Source organism: Cryptomeria japonica, chromosome 8 (assembly GCF_030272615.1).
Source record: "Cryptomeria japonica chromosome 8, Sugi_1.0, whole genome shotgun sequence".
Lineage (NCBI taxonomy): Eukaryota > Viridiplantae > Streptophyta > Pinopsida > Cupressales > Cupressaceae > Cryptomeria > Cryptomeria japonica.
This window is the reverse complement of record NC_081412.1, coordinates 721,043,156-721,064,180: the sequence shown is the minus strand read 5'-3', so window position 1 is coordinate 721,064,180 and position 21,025 is coordinate 721,043,156. Positions and strand designations below refer to the sequence as shown.

The 21,025-nt window shown below is 40.7% G+C and overlaps 1 protein-coding gene across 3 annotated transcripts in view; it reads left to right on the top strand.

Annotated features, from left to right (window-relative positions):
• LOC131074214 (folylpolyglutamate synthase) overlaps positions 1 to 21,025 on the top strand; it is a 334,535-nt gene that overhangs the window by 287,138 nt on the left and 26,372 nt on the right. For all 3 annotated transcript variants that reach the window (XM_058010777.2, XM_058010776.2, XM_058010775.2), the window contains exon 11: positions 20,843 to 21,007. In XM_058010777.2, the coding sequence (XP_057866760.1) occupies positions 20,843 to 21,007 (165 nt within the window). The remainder of the gene's footprint in view (positions 1 to 20,842; positions 21,008 to 21,025) is intronic.

The window sequence follows — 21,025 nt, the reverse complement described above, 5'->3', positions numbered from 1 at the left end:
TGACAGTCGCCACCATACCAGTTGATACAGTGGCTATCATACCTGCAACGGCACACCTACTGCCATCATACCCATCATTGGAATAGTACCTTGTTGAGTTGCTGCACATGAGGAGAGCATCGTACCTTCCACTAGACCAGCCGAGGAGGTTGATGCTTCATTTGATGGATGGCTAGAGAAATTTGTTGTAGCACCTTGAGCACTCCCACCTCCGTCACCCCGTACAGTCGAGGATATGTACTGTAAGAACCCTTACTAACTTTGCCCTTAAATCATTGATTTCTACCCTTGGGAATTTTGTCAAACACTTGTCTTGCAAAGTCTGTACTTGCTGTTATGAGTTTTCTGTTTGTATTGTTTGGGTCTTGTACACTGCAATTAATGTTTTGAATGCCTCTAACCATGAAAGATTGACTAACAATGTCATAGAAATGATATGCCAATTGATTTTGATGCATATAAGTAACTAAAAATAACAACTACAGCTGCTTGACAAATCATCAAACACTTGGCATGCAAACTAGAAATTATGTGGCAGCAGCATAATGAAGTTTTTATTAGTTATTCTCACACCAAATAGTTACAAAGGTATAACATGTAATTTCCAAAACTTATGACAGCAAAATTAGAGAACCTGATATGTAAAATGCTTGCTGCAAATGATGGTCTCCACTCTTCAATGGACTACCAATTAAACACGTTCCTGCTGTAGCTACGAATAATTTGCCAATTAAATGCCTGACTTCTTAGTACTGTAGCACGTCACTATTCACGCCACTGTAGCGTTTCACTATTCACGGATTACTGTAGCGCGAGTACTGTAGTGTCTACTGTAGCGCGGTTACTGTAGCGTCTACTGTAGCGCGGGTACTGTAGCAGCAATTGTATCTTGAAATGATTGCTTCAATTCTGATTTTTAATGGCTGCCAAATGAAACTGTAGGTTTGCAATTGATATATATTCGAAAATCTGCATACCCTAGATGTCTTCCCTTCTTTTTAAAGCCCAAATAGAACTCCAAAATGAAGCTCTCCTGAAATGCCAAATTCAGTGGATATTTCACCACCTCAAATGGTTGCAACACTGAAGAATTGTCGCTCTCCAATGGCTGACTGAATCAGAAACCCTTGGCTTCTTCTCCCAAGTTCATAACAAACAAATATCAATTCTCTGGATGGATGATATAAAAATGAGCTCTTAAGTCCCTTTTTATTCTTTCTTATGAGAGCTCGAACACTTTCTTGGCCAATGTGGGATTAAAGACATATTCACACATTATAATATTAAAGTGACTTTATTATTATAAAGTTACTTTATAACTTTATAATAACATTAAAATATTTAAATAAATCACTTAAGTCACTTTTAATTAAATTAATTAAATATAAAGTCACCTTTTTTTATTTTATTTTATTTAATGACTTAATAAGAAATTAATTTAATCAATTTCTCCTTATTTCTCCACTTAGCCTTCGGAGAATGTAAAGGCTAAGAACTCCACTGAGATGCTAAAAAGGTGGGGACATTACATGTACATGGAGGAGAAGTTACAAGCGGAGGGAGGACATCAGGAACTGGTAGTAGAATCACATCCAGAGCAAGTACGGGAGCCAAGTAGGAAAGAAGAAAGTTACAAGGGGAAGACAGTCATTGATATTGAGGAAGAGAGCATGCAGTTGGAGAAGATTGGGATGATAACAAAAGTCTCTAGCAAGGAGGACAATCAAGGAGAACTACATTCGGGTTTCAAAGCCCAACTCTCAGGACGCACTTGGATCTATCCAGAGGTTCTTGACAAAGCTGGACAACCTCGCTGGGGTCACCCGTGGGATTGCAGAGCTTGCCAAACAGGTGGATGCGGGTTTGGTACAGGAGGTTGAGAGACTCCTCGCCTTAATGAGGAGTTCACCCAACATTTTATACACAGAGGAGACAGAGGAGATGCTTACAACCTGGCAACAGGTGCATATCGAGGAGGGTCAGGGTGGACTTTTGTCCACCTTATAGGGCATAGAGAGCTCCTTTAGGGAGACATTCTACCAAATGAAGAAGGTTGAGACAGGGAGAATAGCTACAGTAGGGGAGATCGCTGTTGTTCAAGAGGAACTCACACTTCAGGCGAAACTCACTGCAAGTGAACAACAACTACAAGTAGCCCTGGAGGGTGAAGTAGAACAACATAAAGCATTGGTAGTAGGACAAAACACTCAGACGGCAGAGATGCAACAACACCTTTCATTAGTCACGACATAGTTGGAGTAGAAGGAGAAGGATGTTATTGAGGAGGTTTACATGCTGAAGACAGCTAGGGAACGTCAGCCAATGGCCAAGCGAGATCTGTGACTCCGTACAGAGCAAGTCTAGCACCTACGGCAACAACTTTCGACATCCTCGACTCCAGGGACGCCCTCTCACCCTCCTAATGCTCAATAGTTCTCAATAGTTGTATAGCCCCATTTTGTTCTGTCGTCTAGAAGATGACTTCTTTTTTGGGGGTGCTGATGTAGATGGAAATTATGCCATACTTAGTTGAATAATGCTTGTTAGGGGTACTTGGTAGTTGCTGGCGGTTGGCCCTTTTAACCAACCGCCAAATGGTATATATGTTTGGCATTGTATCAAGAACGAGTATGTTATTGTGGTACTCATTGCATGTTGCAATAAAAGATTTATCATTCTCCCATATATTGTGCATTCTATATGTGTTGTTGTTTATGTTCTTGTTACTATTTTGTGTCATGTCCCCTCTTTAGTTTGTCTAGTAGAGACATGTGAGTTAGCCTATTATGGGGGTCTCGTAGGCTGGTAGTGGTGGATAGAGACTCACACAGGGTATTCAATATCCAGAGTTGGTGTTTCAGGCAATTTGTGGGCCATTGGGAGCAGTTCCTTGATTTTAGGGAGATTCCCTACTTTTTAGGAGGTTGTGGCAGTTTCCATATTTGAGGTTCCACGGGACCATACCATGGTTTCAGTTTCAGGAAGATTGGGTGTGTTTCCTAGTTTCTAGGAGCATCCCTAGAGTTTAGGGATGGGACTGCCAGTTGGCCCATCTTGTCCGGCATCAATCACAAACAGGTGACAAAGTCAGATTCATGTTTGGTTGGTTATTTTGGGCTATTATTGGATCTATGGAAATATTTTAATATATTTAAATATTTCCTAAGTTAGCGATTAAATAAATTAAAATAAGGCTCTGTATATAGCCATTTCGAAGTAATAAGGGGTTTTTGGCTTCATCTAGTTTGATATGCCTACGTGTTATAGCTCGTTGGAAAGGTCTTGAACTTTGCTACATGATTCTTACCTCCCGGAGTCTTTTTGGATGCTTGAAGCTATTTATTCGCAATCAAGTGATATTTTTCTATAGTTTGACGTCATAATTGGGAAAGTATCACTTTAATTATAAAGCGCAAGCTTTATTATTCTTTAGGGTTCGACTTGCAAAGGGAAAGGAGTTATAAGGAGATGAAAACCTAATTGATAGCATCTATGATCATTTTGAAACTTGCAAATTTGGGAATTGCTCTGGAAGAGTGATTTTGGTCTGGGACGCAAACCCTAGGTCTGAGCTTGCTGGGACGTAGCCCTCAGCAGGAGTTGACAGTGGATTTATCCAGGATTGCATAGAGATTGTCAGAGGTAGAAGACACATCTTCTTGGCTTGAAGATTCAACGTGCATATTGGGGGTTTCAACAGGGCGGCTGGTCTATTTCAGCTAGCACGTGATTTGCAGCAGCTTCCATGCCTCCTTTGCAACCACACCTTGTTTGTATGTTGGCTTGAAGGGTTGTATTCAGCTTATTTGGTCTTCCTTGTTCGTTGCCAGTAATATTCCTCCATCTGGCATCAATCTAGATTGAGAACAGCTCCAAATAAATGTATGGATTCTTGCTGAATACAAAACTAGGTTATTTGCCTGGTATGATTTGCAGTATTTTCAGATTGCTTAAGTGTTCTTACATATGAACATTGTTTACTGTTTTATTTCATAGTTGTTGCTATTTATCACATACTCTACTTATAACATCAAAACCCAAAAAGAAACAATCCCTTTCTGCAACTTCTGTCTATTCTATAAGATCACCAGAAAATTACAAAAATATAGTATGTTTAATTAAAAATTTACAGCAGCAACAGCAAAAGGATCCATTTGGGATCTTTCATTTTGTTTACTTTAATAAAAGACGTACCCCATAGGGAGTGAACACATTGTAATGTCCCCATTTCTATGCCATACTTTTTTGTGAGCGTTGGCCAGTTTTTGAGGTTTTCCATAACTTTCTAGGTGAGGTAGGAGAGTTCTAATGTTCTTAGAGAGCTTAGTTTTGGGGTTTCTTGGCATTCAATGATGGTTTGGATTTAGTTGGTTTTCAACTTTGTGGTGACACTCTTTGTAGCGTTTTGGGCCTTTTGGGTTGTTTTCCATAGTTCTTGGAGGACATTGCTATTTTTAGTGTCCGTTTTGGCACCCAGTGTCATTCTTCGGTGTCAATTCCTTCCTAGCATGTTCAATTTCTGATTTTGATGCTTTTGTGTTGCTTTTTGCAAAGTGGTTTAGATTATTTAAATATTTGCATGAAAGTTACAATGTTCTAATAGTCACTTTAGTGTTTTAATATTATAAAGTAATGTTATGTCCCCAAGTTGAACTAGGGAAATGGAAAATGTTGGAGTAATTGGGACACCTTATCTAATTATGAATTATCTATTAATTAGGTCCTTTAATTACTTTTTCACTTGAACTAAACTTAGGTGATTTTTCCTTTTATTAAATTAGGCTTATAATAGCTTAAGTTGTCTCATTCATTATGATTGTGACACTTGGTGCTAGCTAATTTAATCTTGCATTAGGGTTTTGTTGTTGGAGTAATTTTAGGATAATTATCTAATTATTTATTAATTATGTCTTTTAATTTCTTTTTCACTTAAACTAAACTTAGGTGCTTTATTTCATCTAGGTTTTATGCTTTTTTAGTTTGAGTTCACTTAGAGACACTTCTAGTTAGCTTTTACAGCTTGTAGTTGAGCTTAATTTAGCTGCAACTTTGCATTGCTTTAGTTCTTCTAATTTTAGGATTAGGGCATCTCTTGCTTTCTATAAAGAAAGTCATTAATTCATTGTAATTGTACCTTCAATATTGTATCTCCAATTCTTTTGTGCAATAATATAGAATTCTCTGGTTGTTATAGAGCATCCAATCTTTGCTTCGTCTCTTTTGTGTGATAGGTGTTTTGCTTGCAAATGATTCTTAGCTCTTGTGGTTGATCATCAATTTCTTCATTTGCACGTAGGGTTTCATTCATTTATTGTAACTGTATCTCCAATAAATCTTTTGTGTATCAATACATATTGGCGGCAATATTGTACATGAAAATAAAACTAGTTAATTAAGTTGTAATTGTCTTGGTTAGTTGTCAACCGAGGGGTGGTAGTTGCGGTACGACGGTTGGCGCTCGCACCCCCTCAGTATCTTTATATACTTCCGAATGTAACTTGTGACGGAAGACAATTATGAATGGAATAACATCTCTTATATTTGACCTGATATCTATGGCAATATTATTCTGCATCACGTGCTTTATCTATGTACTTTAAGTTATTCACCCGAGAGGGCAAACATTTGGTGCCGTTGTTGGGGACATACTCGGGAACAGAAGACGCAGATGGCGCACGGACATGACGGGCCTACCCGTTGGTGAGATAAACCCAGAGGCCGACGACGCGCAAACAGAGCTCTACACAGGAGAAGACACTGCAACGAAGGAGTTTTCAATTCTGCTCCAGGTAGCCATCGAGACCTACATTCGACAAGAGGCGACGGAGGCGGAAATCCCACCAAGTGCCGTGTGGACAGTGCTAGAGGTTAGCCCGGCAGTAAATCGGTTGATGAACCATCTTCCCCGGCTGCTTGCACAGGCATCGCTGGCACAACAAGCTCGCCTAGAGGAGATTGCCCAAGAAGAGCGACGCTAACAAATTCGTCAACAGTACGAAGAAAGCAGCCGTCAGGAAGCGGAGCTGGATGGCACGAGGCCAGGAAGGAATTGAACCCTGAATCCCATAGTTACAAAGGAACATTTTATATTTAAATAAAGGTGTCATAATACTGACATGAGTTGTATTGACGAAATGAATTAATAAAGGCGTGTTCTGGTTTATGTGTTGTGAATTATGGAAATGTATGGGAATTAATGCCCAACCTATTAAATAAAGATAGAAATAAAAAAAGCAAAAACGGACGAGTGGTAGGCTGCACAGAGGGCCTTGATTTTGGAACAACAAGTAGAACATAGACGTAGGCTGAGGCAACTTGCTGAAGGATGACCTGCCGAAGGGTGGCCCGAAGGGAACCAAGGAAGTGTCACGGAGGGTGCAGAAGCTGAGGGAAATTTCTACGCATCGCCAGAACACCGTAGGGCGAGGAGCCACGAAGAGTTTCTGGAGGAAACAAGGTTACGGTGGAATCTAGTCGAAGAGACTCGGGATTAGTTTAGAAACTTATCCCTTATGCCACGAAGTGAGGATCACCAGAGGGAGCCAGGAGTGGGTGCGGGTGAGAACGGAGGGGAGGACAACCATACAGTTGCAGGTGCCACACACAGCAGGCAAAGCACTGTACCTCCAGTCACCCACGCACGACACACCACCGACGCCGGAGGGAGCGGCGCATAGACGCAACCACAGCCACCTCCAGGAAGACGACCCCCATCGATGGCGGGCAAACAGAAGTTGCCTAAATTCAATGGAGATGGCAACAATGACCCCGTACGGCACTGTCGTACATGTGAGACAATTTGGTCAGCCAACGGGGTAGTTGACAAAGCGGATTGGGTGGTGCAGTTCCCTGCCACCCTGAGAGGAGTAGCCATTGATTGGTACTCTAATGTGGATAAAACAAAGGTGGGAACATGGGATGACTACAGAAAGCTTTTCAGAAGGAGTTTCGACTCCTTCGGGATGATAATGAGATCGTGGCGGAGATATTAAACACAAAGCAAGGAAAGCACGAAACAGTGCGAACATACAGCCGACGGTTAAAGAAATTACTGGGGAAGATGGAAAACCAGCCTACTGACGGACTAAAGAAGAGATGGTTTGTGGAAGGGTTGCGGTCATCCCTACGGAAGAAGATGAAGATTGTACAGCCCACTTCATACGATGACGCATACAACTGTGCGATGGATTTGGAAAGTGAAGACAAAACATCGCGGAAGAAAAAGGACAAGTCCTCTACAGAAGAGGAGTCCTCGGGAGAAAGCAGCAGTGATGAATCATCAAGTAATAAGGTGCAAGCTCTTCAAAAGGATATGCACCGCATGTTGAAGGAATTTAAGAACATGAAAGGAAGCACGAGCAAAAACGAAGACGTGTGGCGCACTGATTGTAAGGAAGAAGGCCACACAAAAGGCACCTGCCCGAAGAAGGCCTTTTGTGAGATTTGCCAAGTGATGGGACACTCCATCAAGGAATGCCCATACAACATGAAAACCCGAAGTACGCAAATGAGCCAAGTGTTGTTCACTGAGTAGGCCACAACATCCGCACCAGTGGGTACGGCCTAGCAAACCAACACAACGGCATCATCTGGAGGTTATCGGGACAACAGACGTGGCGGCGAAAGGAATAACAACAATAACAATAATGGAAGCCGTATCGAGTATGATGCCAAGCGCCGGCCAATGATCCAATGTAGGGCCTGTAATCAGTGGGGGCACTTCGCTCGTGATTGCATGAAGGAAGCCACCCCTCAGCACCTCTACCGATGGTGTGGGCCAGGTGACCATGAGGACGCAAATTGCCCAAAGGCAAGGGTTAATCTGCTCAACATTGAGAAGGCTGAGAAGACTGGTGAGAAAGAAGTACTGGCGATCACTCGCGCTCAGACGAAAAAGACCACTTATCCCGACCCCCGTACGGAGAAGGAGAGATTACAGGAGGCAAAGGGCAATATTGAACGTGAGATGACTGTCGAACGATGGAACAACGAGGTGGTGAGTACATCATCTCGTACGGAAGCTGAAAATAACATCATTGGGCAAGTACTGCAAATGGAAGTACCTATAAGGGTAAAGGACCTTCTAGAAACAATGCCACAGTTAAGAACTGCCATTTTTAGTTCCATACAAACCACTGCGCAAGCACCTTTGCGTGCCACACGATCGGAAGTTTCGGGCAGCCCCTCGACTGACCCAATGTTGTTGGCCTTAAATAGTGGTCGACATCCTGCTGTAGTAGAGATGGGAATTCTCGGGGCTATCCTCAAAGACACCATCGTGGACGGAGGTTCGGGGGTGAATGCACTGCCAGAGGATACGTGGAAGAAGTTGGGGAAGCCAACACTATGGCCACCCACGTTCAACTTGGTAGGTGCAGACCAGCACGGCATCAAGCCACTCGGCACCTTGATGGCCCAGCCGGTCACCATCGGCACGCAACCCTTCATACTAGATTTTCTGGTAATCCCACTCAAGAAGAAGGGGTACGATGCCATCTTAGGCAGAGGGTGGCTGGTTACAGCAAAGGTGAACCACGACTGGAAAAAGAACACCCTTTCTATGGAGAAAGGGGGTCGGAAGTACACCATTGATCTGAGTACCCAGGTTGTTGACGAGGAACTGACATCATCTTCGGAATGGGAGGGTGAAGGAAAAGGCGACCTGAGGGACGAAGGACGGGGTTGCAGGGAGCCCCAAGACGAAGGGATTCTCAAACTAGGAGAGTGCTCCGAGGATGAGACAAGGTCATTGAACGAGCTCTTCCACTGGCAGATGGAGGATTACGAAATGTTCCAGAGCTACATGCTCAAAGTAGAGGAACCAGAGCAAGTAAGAGAGGAGGTGTACTGTTGTGCGAATCGCACACCCATCCCCGTCTTGGCAAGGACCCCCCCCCCGGTTTGTGCCTTTCTATCTTTGCGGAAGAGGAAGGGGATATGAAGGGTCAAGTTGGTGAGTGATGGAGTCTGCAATGTCATCTTGATCTTCAAATGCCCTGAAATTTGGCTAAGTCTGGAATGTCAAGAGAGGATAGGACTCTCTTGAGATAAGGAAGTCTCTAATGCTATTTTTTATATTTGATCAAAGGGGACCACCTCAAGGTTTCTTTTGTCAGGTCTTGACTGCGGGACTACTCAGTGGTTTGATGTGTTTTTGCTAGAAACACAAGGGGACTTACGATTTGCAACAAACTAGTCTGCTGTGATTCTTGAATTACACAATAAAGAGCAAAAGGAAAGGTTTAGGAGATCTAAAACTAACAACACGGGTATGCGGGTAGACGGATTCAACATAACCAATTCCTGCTTGGCCAGAATAGCTCACAACCTTGCAGGAACGGTGCAATCTTCAAAGGGACTTGGAAGATTTTCAGATTGGAGACGCATGGCTAAGCACCCAATTCTGGCGCAGCTCAGACGAACACCTGCAATTGAACTAAGCACAATTAAAGGCTCAGGTTAACCATACAAAAGGATACACAATCAGTATATCCTCAATGGTATGAGCCTGAATCTATCAAATACCTGCACACCCAAAACAGAAAGATCTATCTAAAATGCTGAGAGAAACCATGCAAACAGGATGAAAACAAGACAATAAACACCAAATCAATGTTTATATATTGATTTCAACTGCCTATTACAACAATTTCTGCAGCATCTCTATGATACTGCTTAAAATCTAACCTATTCTAACTCTCTCAACAGAGTCTAACTATCCAACAATCTATAACTATCTAACCATCTAACCCTTTACAAAAGAAAGGCCTCTGCCTTTTATAGATATTACAATTTTGAATCGAAGGCTAGGATGGACTGCATCCAAGGGTCCTGATCTGCCTTCCAGAAGCTGGCAGCTCTAACCCATGCCGAATTAATTCTCAGTTATCCAACCAGCAACTATCTCAACTACCTGCCACTATTTGGCTTTAATTCAGGTCTATCCAATCTTCTTGGTGGTTGGGAATAGTTATCCACAAAAATATCTTGTGCGGGACCCATAGGCAGTTTACAATAAAGCAGTTTCAGTTTTAAAACTGAATTTCTGGACTTAAATCCAGCTGTGTGCTTTTTCTCGAGAAGGCATAAACTTGCAGCATTCAGAGTGTTCTTTGGTCTTTGGTCCCGGTGGTGGACTTCATCTTTGTTCAGCAGCATGGTTCCCAATGTTTGGTTGCTCTCGTTCTCCTGCAGTGTGTTCGCACATCTTTTTCTTTTCCAGTCTTCAGCACCTGGCCTTGATTGTAATCCTTCTTCGATTTGCGTTTCAGGTCTTTCTCCTGGTTCTTTAATGACGTCCTGCGATCAATCAACCAATTTCATTTCATTAAATCAATTTGAGAAATTAAATAATTTAATTTAACAAACATTAAATTTAATTATGACGTCTGGCTTGAGAAGCTCTTTGTGAGATGTATCTTAAAAATGCTTCTCCTTTCTCTTCGAATGTGAAATATGATCCTTGGTCTTGATGGTGTTTGGGGGATTTACTTCTACGTGATTTTACCTTTAGAGTCTTGGGCGTTTTGAAAACTTCTTATAGCGCGATTCTGGAGGTTTGAAGAGCTCTTGCAAATTTTAAAATCCTAACACTCATGCCCTTTCTGGCGAATTTCAGAGAATGGGGGGGCACTTTTGCAGACTTTAAACTTTACGTCTCCATCTTCCAAATTACGAACTCTGCGTTTTTTTTCACGCTTTGTTGTCTATTACACTTTTTGCGCTGTTTTTTTCGGAGGAATGGGAATTTTACCAATCTCGAATCCCCATGCTTGCCTTATGCGTTGCGACTTTGGGCTCTATGGCGAATTTTGGAGACTTAACGTTTTTGGCGAATTTATCCAATTTTCGGACCTTGGGGAGTTTTTGCAAACTGAAAGGTAATTTTCGGACCTTGTAGATGTTTTGCAACTTAAAAACTTCGGACCTGTTGATGTGTATTTTGTACACGACCAAACACAAAATAAAATACCCAAAGGTACCTTATCCTCTCTTGAGTAAAGCTCGCGAATGCTGAAGATATCGCAGAAGGATCAATCGGAGAAGCTTCAAGGTTCTTGTATGTAGGTTCTCTACTCGTGGATAAGCTCTTTGTGGTATGATGTGATTTTGCTGGAATCACAAGGGGACTTACACTTGATGACCTGAACGTCTAATTTGCTGGAATCACAAGGGGACTTACACTAATTGGAAGACAAACAAATGGCAAAAGATGCAAGGTTCAGGAAGTCTACTCTACTACCTAGAATGCAAGAAAATGGATGAATGACTAGGTGGAGTCCTACTGGGTTGGGTATCACCATCAGGTTGAACAATTCAACACCAACTCAATGCGATCTTCTAAGGGATGCTTCCAATATGTTCAAATCATACACCATCTGACAATGATCACCATTCAAGATAATGCATGAACAATAGACGTGTAAGGATTTAAGATCAAGCTCATTTTATGTCAGTTGACCACGCAGGGCGCACTTACCATCAATAAGAGGCTAGTGGTATGGACTAGACAAATTCCACACAGGTGCATTCAACAATTTTCTTCACTCAATTTAATCATCTATCATCAAAAATGAAGATTCAACAAGAGACCATGCACATTGCAAAGAAACAACATATTCCACCATATCTTCAATGAAAAGAAGTCTTTACAATTAAGCCAACAATGTCTTGCCTTCTCTTCTTAATCTACTCTAATTGCTATTCTACTATTCTGGCCTCTATTACTAACTATTAACTATTAGCTATTATTGACTAACTATTAGCCTTTACAAATGAGGAGCCAGGGCTTATATAGTGCCCTCAATACAATTCAATGGCTCAGATCAACTTAAGATCAATGACCGAGATTTTACAATGAAAACCCTAATTAGGGTTTGTTACAACAACTCCATTCTGGCCAATGAAATAATTGCATTATTTGGACACATGTCTTCTCTGGAATATTTGACCAATGGAGAACCGGGGTAGGTACATCGAAGTTTGTGCCATCTCCCATGAGTCAGGTACATTGAATCTAGACATGCTGAAGTGGACCAACCCGACTGGAGGAGTGATGACTGGGATGCCACCTTGTCTAACACTTGTAACTTGGTAGATATTCAATTTGATGTTGCTGAGAAGCTAGCTTTAATTAACTCTTCTGAAACTGTTTGCTTCTTCAACGAACCCTTGCTTTAACTTCCTTTGTCTTCGATGTGCAGGATGGATGGTGTACCTTTCCTTCAAATGCTGAACTGGAAGAGGTCGTCCCTGATGATGCTAGACCGGAGGAGATCGTCCTTGTCCTGGCTTGATCTTCTTTGATGAGAGTCTGCCAAGTAGTTGATCCTCCGGCTTTGGGGTCGTCATTTAATGCCTACACAAAAGATTAAAGTTAGTCTTTGAGTATAATATCTTAAAGCATAGGATCTAAGACCTTTCAAGGGAATAATTTTAGACATTAATTCGAAAATGACACGATAAATCCAAGAATTATAAACTTTCAAATTAATTATGAATGAAATCAGATTTTACAAGACTTGAATTTTAAAAGATTGCTATGAAATCAAAATAAGTCTTGAATAAGAACTTCAAAAAAATTAATTCTTCATACCTCTTCTTTGAAAGCTTAACTATCAACCTTGGAAAATAAAGAAAAGGAGATCAAAATTCGCTGGATAAGGACTGAATTTCTAGTCTTCCTTTGGATGAATTATGCCTCAATCAGCCTTCAAAAGATCTTCGCTTTCCACCAGCCTCCAAACCCTTAGCAAATTCTGGAAATTAGCCTCCAACTTAATAAAAAATTCGCTCCTCTAATCTGCTCCTCAAATTCGCATGTGAATAATGAATGAATGATTTGCATTTTGTCCACAATACACCTCCCTTATATAGGGCTCTCACCCTAATTCCTCATGAGGCCGACTTAGGTCAATTAGCAATAAAATACAATAAAATCCCACTTAAAAGGAGGCCGACTTGCCTAAAAAGTCAAAATAAAAGGCTTGAGCGCTCACCTTAATTTTTTTTTTAATTTTAAAATTAAATACAAGGCTTCCAAGGTGAATTTTATATTTATTTTAAGGCTTGAAAACTAATTAATTCAATTACAAATGCCTTAATTCATGCGAACTTGCTTTAGCCTCCCCAAATGTCTTGAATTTGGCAAATTTAGTGAAAATTGAGGAATATTAAGGTTTGATCAAGGCTTAATGAAGGTTGTTTGCTCCTTAGGCATTGAAATATCCAAAGTGATGAAGGCCTAAATTATTTCAAGACTTGTTTGAACCTCACATCCAGACTCGCACACTTCATGAGTCAAAATTTTCACAACCTAGATTTGCAAATTCCCATGCCCTTGTCTTCACAATCTTGCAATTTGCCCTTGACTCACTCTAACAAGGTTGAATGATAGGCTTATTGATGATTTCGCCCTGGACCCTTTGGAAGGGTCAGGAGCGATTTTTCAAATTACGACTTGAATACCTTGCTTTCTTGACTCCAAAATCTTCCGGAAGGCAAGCTCATGTTTGTTTTGACCTAATCAAAGTCTTGCATTTCAAATTTTAGCATTTCACATGAGCAAATTAGGTGATAATGTGAATTTCGCCCTGGACCCTTTGGAAGGGTCAGGAGCGATTTTCTCTTTTTAGGTCACTATTTACCTTAGCTTGATCATTAACCTCCTTCAAGGCAATCTCCAGGGTATATTCATCTCAATCACTGAGTTGACTCATCAATATTTTGAAGGAAATACTGCTTTTTTGGGAATTTCGCTCTGGACCCTTTGGAAGGGTCAGGAGCGAAATTCTCTCCTGAGCTCAAAATTCTCATTTTTTGAAAATCCAATTCTTTCCAAGGCATTCTAAATGGGTTCTATCACTGTAGTCCAGGCCTAGTTTTACTCAAATTTTGGAGGAAAAGGTGGCTTTGATGTTTTTCACCCTGGACCCTTTGGAAGGGTCAAGAGCGATTTTCTTTGCTTGGGCTTACTCCTCCATCATTTTAACTTCAATCCACCTCACAAGGTTAGGAAATTGTCTTCTTCATTCACCCAATCCAAGTTTGATTTGTTCTTGCAAGGCAAAATAGGGGATTTTAGGATTTTCGCCCTGGACCCTTTGGAAGGGTCAGGAGCGAAAATCTTTCTTTGACCTAGAATCATCATTTTTTGAAACAAACATCCACTCAAAGGTGGTCTCAAGGGCAATTTCTACCTTGGTCTAGTCTTGTCTTAGCACAAACTTGAAAGGAACATATTGGTTTTAGGATTTTCACTCTGGACCCTTTAGAAGGGTCAGGAGCGAAAATCAGGTTTTAGGGCAATTTTCCAATCCTTTCATCTTCAAATCACCTCCAAGGCATAGAACATCTTGCCTCACTCCTTTCCAAGTCATGAAAATCAAAATCTTGTCTTAAATTGCAAGGAAAAAGGAGAATTTGGAAACTTCGCTCTGGACCCTTTGGAAGGGTCAGGAGCGAAATTTTCATTAGGCTTCAAAACTTTCCTTCTTAGCAACCAAAATCCACTCTTAGGCAAACCAAATGCCTTCTCACACCCTTGTCTAAGTTTAGTTTTGTGCAAAATTTGGAAGAAAAGATGACTTTGAGGATTTTCGCTCTGGACCCTTTGGAAGGGTCAGGAGCGAAAATCTCTTCTAGGCTCAATTCCTTCATCTTTCATGATTTCTTGCAACTTCAAGTCACTCCCAGGGGTAATTCCTTCTTGATTTTACCTTATCCCACACTTGACTTAGCAAAACTTTGATAGCAAAAAGAAGTTTTGAGAAAATTCGCTCTAGACCCTTTGGAAGGGTCAGGAGCAAAATTCTCAATCTTGACCAAAAATCTTAATTTTTTCAACTTGAAACTTCTTTGCAAGGTAGGATTTCATGTTTCATTGTGCTAGGAATAAAGTTTCATGTCCAAGAAAGGCTAAAAATAGGTTTACAAGGAATTTCACTCTGGACCCTTTGGAAGGGTCAGGAGCGAAATTTCCTTTCCTGGCCAGAATCCTTCATTTTCACAACTTCTAAACATGCCCAAGGATTTCAATATGTTCATTCTTCCTTTCATCATGTCTTGGACACCTCAATTTGACCAAACCAAGCAAGAAATGTCTCTTATATAGATTTTCGCTCTGGACCCTTTGGAAGAGTCAGGAGCGAAATTCTCCATTTGGGCTAAATCCTTCATTTCTCAATGCTTTCAAACACTGAAAGGCAACAAGAACATCCAACCTTCCTTCCAAGACACCCTGCACATCAAAATTTAGTCAATCTTAGGAAAAAATGAGCTTTAAGAAGATTTTCGCTCTGGACCCTTTGGAAGGGTCAGGAGCAAAAATCTCATTCTAGGCTAGATTACTCACTTTTCAAACTTCAAACCACTTCAAGAAGAAAACTTAGATCATTTTCCACCTAAGGAAGAAGGTTTCAAGGTCAAACAAGGTAGCAAATGAGGTTTATGATGAATTTCGCTCTAGACCCTTTGGAAGGGTCAGGAGCGAAATTCTCCTTTAGGCCAAAATCTTGTTCTTCAAAATCAATCAAACTACCTCTCTAAGGCAAAAACATACCCAATCATCTCCCATCAAGCCAACGCCTAGCCAAAATAAGGAGGAAAACAAGAGTTATAAAGATTTTTGCTCTAGACCCTTTGGAAGGGTCAGGAGCGAAATTCCTAATCTTGGCCAAGATCCTGACTTCATTTTCACATTTCTTCATTCAAACAAGCGTTTTTTTCTTCATTCAAGCCTGGGAATGCGTTAGCTCTAGGTTTTGGTCAAAGTAGAATGTCTTATGGAGAATTTCGCTCTGGACCCTTTGGAAGGGTCAAGAGCGAAATTTGACATTTTGGTCTCTCCGTCAGGATCATTTTATGGAATATAACATTTAAGTATAAGAAAGAAGAAAGATATAAGGAAATGTCGACATTTCCTTATATCTTTCTTCTTTCTTATACTTTAAGTTATATTCCATATATACTTCCAGGATGTTTGACCTCCAGGAGTTATATTGCAAAATCTAGTTTTTGGAGGATTCATCAGTTTTCCAGACTTAGTCAAATTTCAGGATCAGGACATTCCAGACTTAGCCAAATTTCAAGGCATTTGAAGATCAGGATGACATTCCAGACTCCATCACTCACCAACTTGACCTAGCTTGAACCTTCAAGAATGATACTCACTCACCAAGCAAGACACAATTAGCAACAAGAGCAAAACCAGGCCCTAAGGAATACTTTCAAAGAAACCCTAATTCTGGAGCATGGTGGATTCACCCTGACTGAAGCAAAGTCTGCTATTCAATAATCCCCTCGATAGCACTCATCCTGCAAAGGCTAACAGACAAAACCCTAAAAGACCTAGAAAGTAAACCCCAGAAGGCAAAAAGCAGGGGTCCCCATTTGCAATGGGGCGATGTGTGAATACGTCACAACGGGACCCTAAGCCCTCTTTCGGAAAATCGGAGAAATTTCGGACCATTAAACACTTCTGCAAATTCGGAGTTTCAAGGCATTTTTACAAATTTCAAAGTTTTCGCGATTTTTAACCTTTTATCTGAAATTTCGGACCTTTAAACACTTCGTGCAAATTCCAGGAATTTCAGACCTTTTGCCCGATTTTGCAAACTCAAGGTAAATTTCGGAGTTTTTGAACTTTTGGCGAACTGGAGGCATTTTCGAACCTAAACCACCTTTTTGCAAATTTAAAAAAACTTCGAATTTCGGCCCTAGGGTCCGAAATTGGTGTTTTTAAGTGAAATTCAGACCTTGAGGCACTTTTGGCAACTTAAGCAATTTTCGGACCTTAAGGCACTTTTGGCAACTTTAAGCAATTTTCGAACCTTAAGGCACTTTTGGCAACTTAAGTGAATTTTCGGACCTAAAGGCACTTTTGGCAACTTTTCCACATTTTCCAGTTTTTGCCCTAGGGTCCGAAATTGGGCATTTTAAGTGAAATTCGGACCTAACCCACTTTTTGCAACATTTCACATTTTCAACTTTTTGCCCCAGGGTCCAAAATCGGGCATTTTAGCGATTTTAAACGTTTTCCTCAAGAAGTGCGAGCTTGGGCACTTGGGCGAGTTTGTCAAGATCTCGTCGAAGGATCATTTTATGGAATATAACATTTAAGTACTTTAAGTTATATTCCATATATACTTTCAGGATTTTTGAGAGTGGTTTCGGACCTCTAGGAGTTATATTGCAAATTCTAGTTTTTGGAGGATTCCTCAATTTTCCAGACTTGGTCAAATTTCAGGATCAGGACATTCCAGACAGCCAAATTTTAGGGCATTTGAAGATCAAGATGACATTCCAGACTCCATCACTCACCAACTTGACCTAACTCAGACCTTCAAGGATGATATTCACTCACCAAGCAAGACACGATGAGCAACAAGAGCAAAACCAGGCACTAAGGAAGACTCTCAAAGAAACCCTAATTTTGGGGCCCTATTGACTCACCCTGGCTCAAGCAGAGCCTGCCTTCCCAGCGACTCCCCTAACAACACTCATCATGCAAAGGCTAATAGACCAAACCTCAAAAAAAACTAGAAAAACAAACCCCAGAAAGCAAAAAGCAGGGGTCCCATTTATGGGGTGATGTGTGAATACGTCACAACAGCCCCTAGAAGCCGAATTTGGTTTAGCGGCACTTGACCCTTCAAATCCCCTTCCTCTTCCACAAAGATAGAAAGGCACAAACCGGGGGGTCCCTGTCCAAGACGGGGATGGATGTGCAATTCGCACAATAGGAGGTTGTATGGTCGGGGTGCCATCAGGGACATTACAGAGGAAACAAAAAAACAACGACGACGACCAGATTGAAAAATCATTCGATGACATGTGGAGCCAGGATGCTGAAAATATTAGAGTGGAGAAGAAGGGTTTTGACATCTTAAAATATCACAGAAATGATGCGCGCCATGGACTTTTGTGTGCTTCTAAAGGGGAGCGCACCTGGGGCGCTGCCCCAGACCCCCAATTTATTTTTGAGCTACAATACACTTTTTGAGTTGGGCAAAGGGCATCAAAGAAGGCACAGTAAGTGTTGGGTTGTTCTGTACTGTGAGAAAGAAGCCTGCAGCTAAGCATTGGCGGGGAAGCCATAAGCCGTACAAGGAGACGGATTTGGAGGTTGCAAACAAACAGAATTTGAGGGAAGGCATTGCAAGAACGCGAAGTCATACAACACCAGAGAGTTATTCAATTCAGTTATCAGCCTTTGGGGAGTGTTATGGAGGATTTGAGGCGTCTCCTAGCCTTTGTGCCAGATGGTTGTGGCCACCTCCAAGCAGGAATGGTACGCTTTGAGGAACTTGGAGTATGTCTCGGCTTGATGTGAGGTTGCCTTGGTGGATGCACAGAAGGCTCGGGAGGAGCTGACCACCAGGTTGGAGGTAGTACTAGCGTGAGACTTAGCTCAACGTACCTAGGAGTTGGAAGCCGAGAGGGCAACGCTGGTGGCTATCGAGGACAAATTGGCTAGGGAGACAATATCATTTGAGTAGCAGTTGGTGGAGGCTGAGACTGAAAAGCATGTTTTGCAGACAAGTTTGGTTTAGGCACAGAAGGATTGTGATGTCAAAGGAAGCACTAATGGTTAAATCCACACTTGAGCATTGGATGGTAGCAGAAAAGGGTTTTCAGGCGAGGACGCAGCAGGTGTATAAGTTTCGGGCTCGACTAGTGTCAGCAATTCTGTTTAATGTCATCTCTATTTTGTATTAAGTCGTCCAGAGACGACTTCTTTTCTTTTGGGGGGGATGATGTTGGCGGCAATATTGTACATGAAAATAAAACTAGTTAATTAAGTTGTAATTGTCTTGGTTAGTTGGCAACCGAGGGGTGGCAGTTGCGGTGCGACGGTTGGCGCTCGCACCCCCTCGGTATCTTTATATACTTCCGAATGTAACTTGTGACGGAAGACAATTATGAATGGAATAACATCTCTTATATTTGACCTGATATCTATGGCAATATTATTCTGCATCACGTGCTTTATATGTGTACTTTAAGTTATTCACCCGAGAGGGCAAACAATACATAATTCTCAGGTTGTTATTGAGCATATTATCATTGCTTGATCTCTTTTGTGTGACAAGTGTTTTGCTTGCAGATGGCTACCATGGTTGTATCATCAGCTTCTACATGGTATCAAAGCTTTAGATATGTTAAGTTCATGTCCACATGCTCGAGGGATCCAACATTGAGAGATTTTTCTAAGCACATTGGGTTCCAACAAAGGTTGCCATCGCACTCGCAGCATCCTAAAACCCTAACATCAATTGTCGTTTCGTCAAAATACAAGCAATTGAAGTTTTGGGTCAATTTGGCTAAATCAAGTCAAACTTCGAGGGTTAGCAAAAAATTTGGGCCCTTTTGAGCAAAACAAAGATCACCATTGCACTCAAAAAGCCCCAAAACCCTCAAATCGCTTGTCAAATCACGAAAAATCCGTGCTGGGTGAAAAACGAGGCTACTTTTTGGGGGGGTAAAAACCATATAGACATGTATGACCATACAATCTGTACTTGCACACCTCATCCATCATTGGTCAAAGGGACACAGGAAAAATTTTGAAGGCATTTTGTGAAACTTTTTTGTATAATTTTCATTAAAATATTTTTTGGCAAACAAAACTTTTAGGGGTGCCAATTTTTTGCAGGTCATAAAGTTCTATCTTGGGACATGATGTATCTAGCCAAGATCTAATTGTGGTTTTCTTGATTTAGACAATGTATTGTGAGATGATATGTTTTGAGCTTGTTTTGAATGGAAGCAAAAACAATTTAGCTTAGGAGCTTAAGTATTATTTTCATTTACCTTGAATAAATTACATGTGAATAGCATAAACATTTTTAAATAAGTGTTTTGGCTCTTAGATTTTGGTAGGGATAAAATGATAATTTTTATGCCTATTTGTTGCTGAGATTATTGTTCAAGGCTTCAAGCTGTCATGTGTAATCTTGTGTTTGTTGATTTCAAATCGAATAGTCTTTCTTGAAAAGTGTGGACTATACATTGTAGGCTTCAGTGAAGAGGTTATCATAGTAATCAATGCTAAATTTCTGGATTAGATTGCGTGTGAGTTTTTGTATCAACATTTTTTATCACACTCCATGATCCATCATCAGGGTAGGTTGTCATAGCTTTGTAAACTATAGCATCTAATTGGTTTGCTGAATCTTGTTTATTCAATCCAATTCCATGTTTTGTGTTGTACTCATGCTTTCTAGTCTCTACTTTTAGCTAGAATGTGTACGCATTTGTTAACTTTTGTAAGTGTTAGATTTCAAGAAAAATAGATAGAAATTTCTCAGCTTGAGTAGAAGTGCTGCCTTGTGCCTTTGCCCAAGAAGAAAAAGAATTGTGTTTGTTTGTGTTGCATATTGAAAACCAATCCTTTAGAGTTTAAGGGTTTAGATTTTGTTACAAGGGAGCTTCCCCTTCTAATTTCAAGAAAGGTTTATCCTTGCATGCTATTCTCTTTTGTGTTGTCCTCAAAGGGACAAATTAAAATGCTAAGAAGAGACTCAATTTTTAATTCTAAAAATTGAGTGGTTTGCTAATACATTGCTCTTGTACTAGGAACTTTTGTCGTGATGGTGGACGGGACTAGAAAAAAGCAATAAAGCCTTAAATATGTACTTTGATGTGTGTCATTTTCACCAGTGACTAAACCTAGTGCCAGTGATGTAACAACATTTTAAAATTAGAATCATTGATTGTCTTTCAAATTTTCTTAATATCTCAGTTGTTTTTGTACAATAAATTCATTGTTTTCATTATATTAATTCTTCAATTCTTTTGTGTTTTTAGTATCATTCTTTAAAGTTCTATTTGAATGATGCAGATTCCTCTCCAAGTGGCACTGCCGTTGAGGATTTCAAGTCTAGGTGGTTTTAAGCTAGGATTGGCTGGTGATCATCAATATATAAATGCAGGCCTAGCTGTTGCCCTTTGTCATGCTTGGCTTCGAAGTACCGGGCACTCTAAAGATTTTAATCTTCTTGAGAATGTCTGTTAATGTTCATTA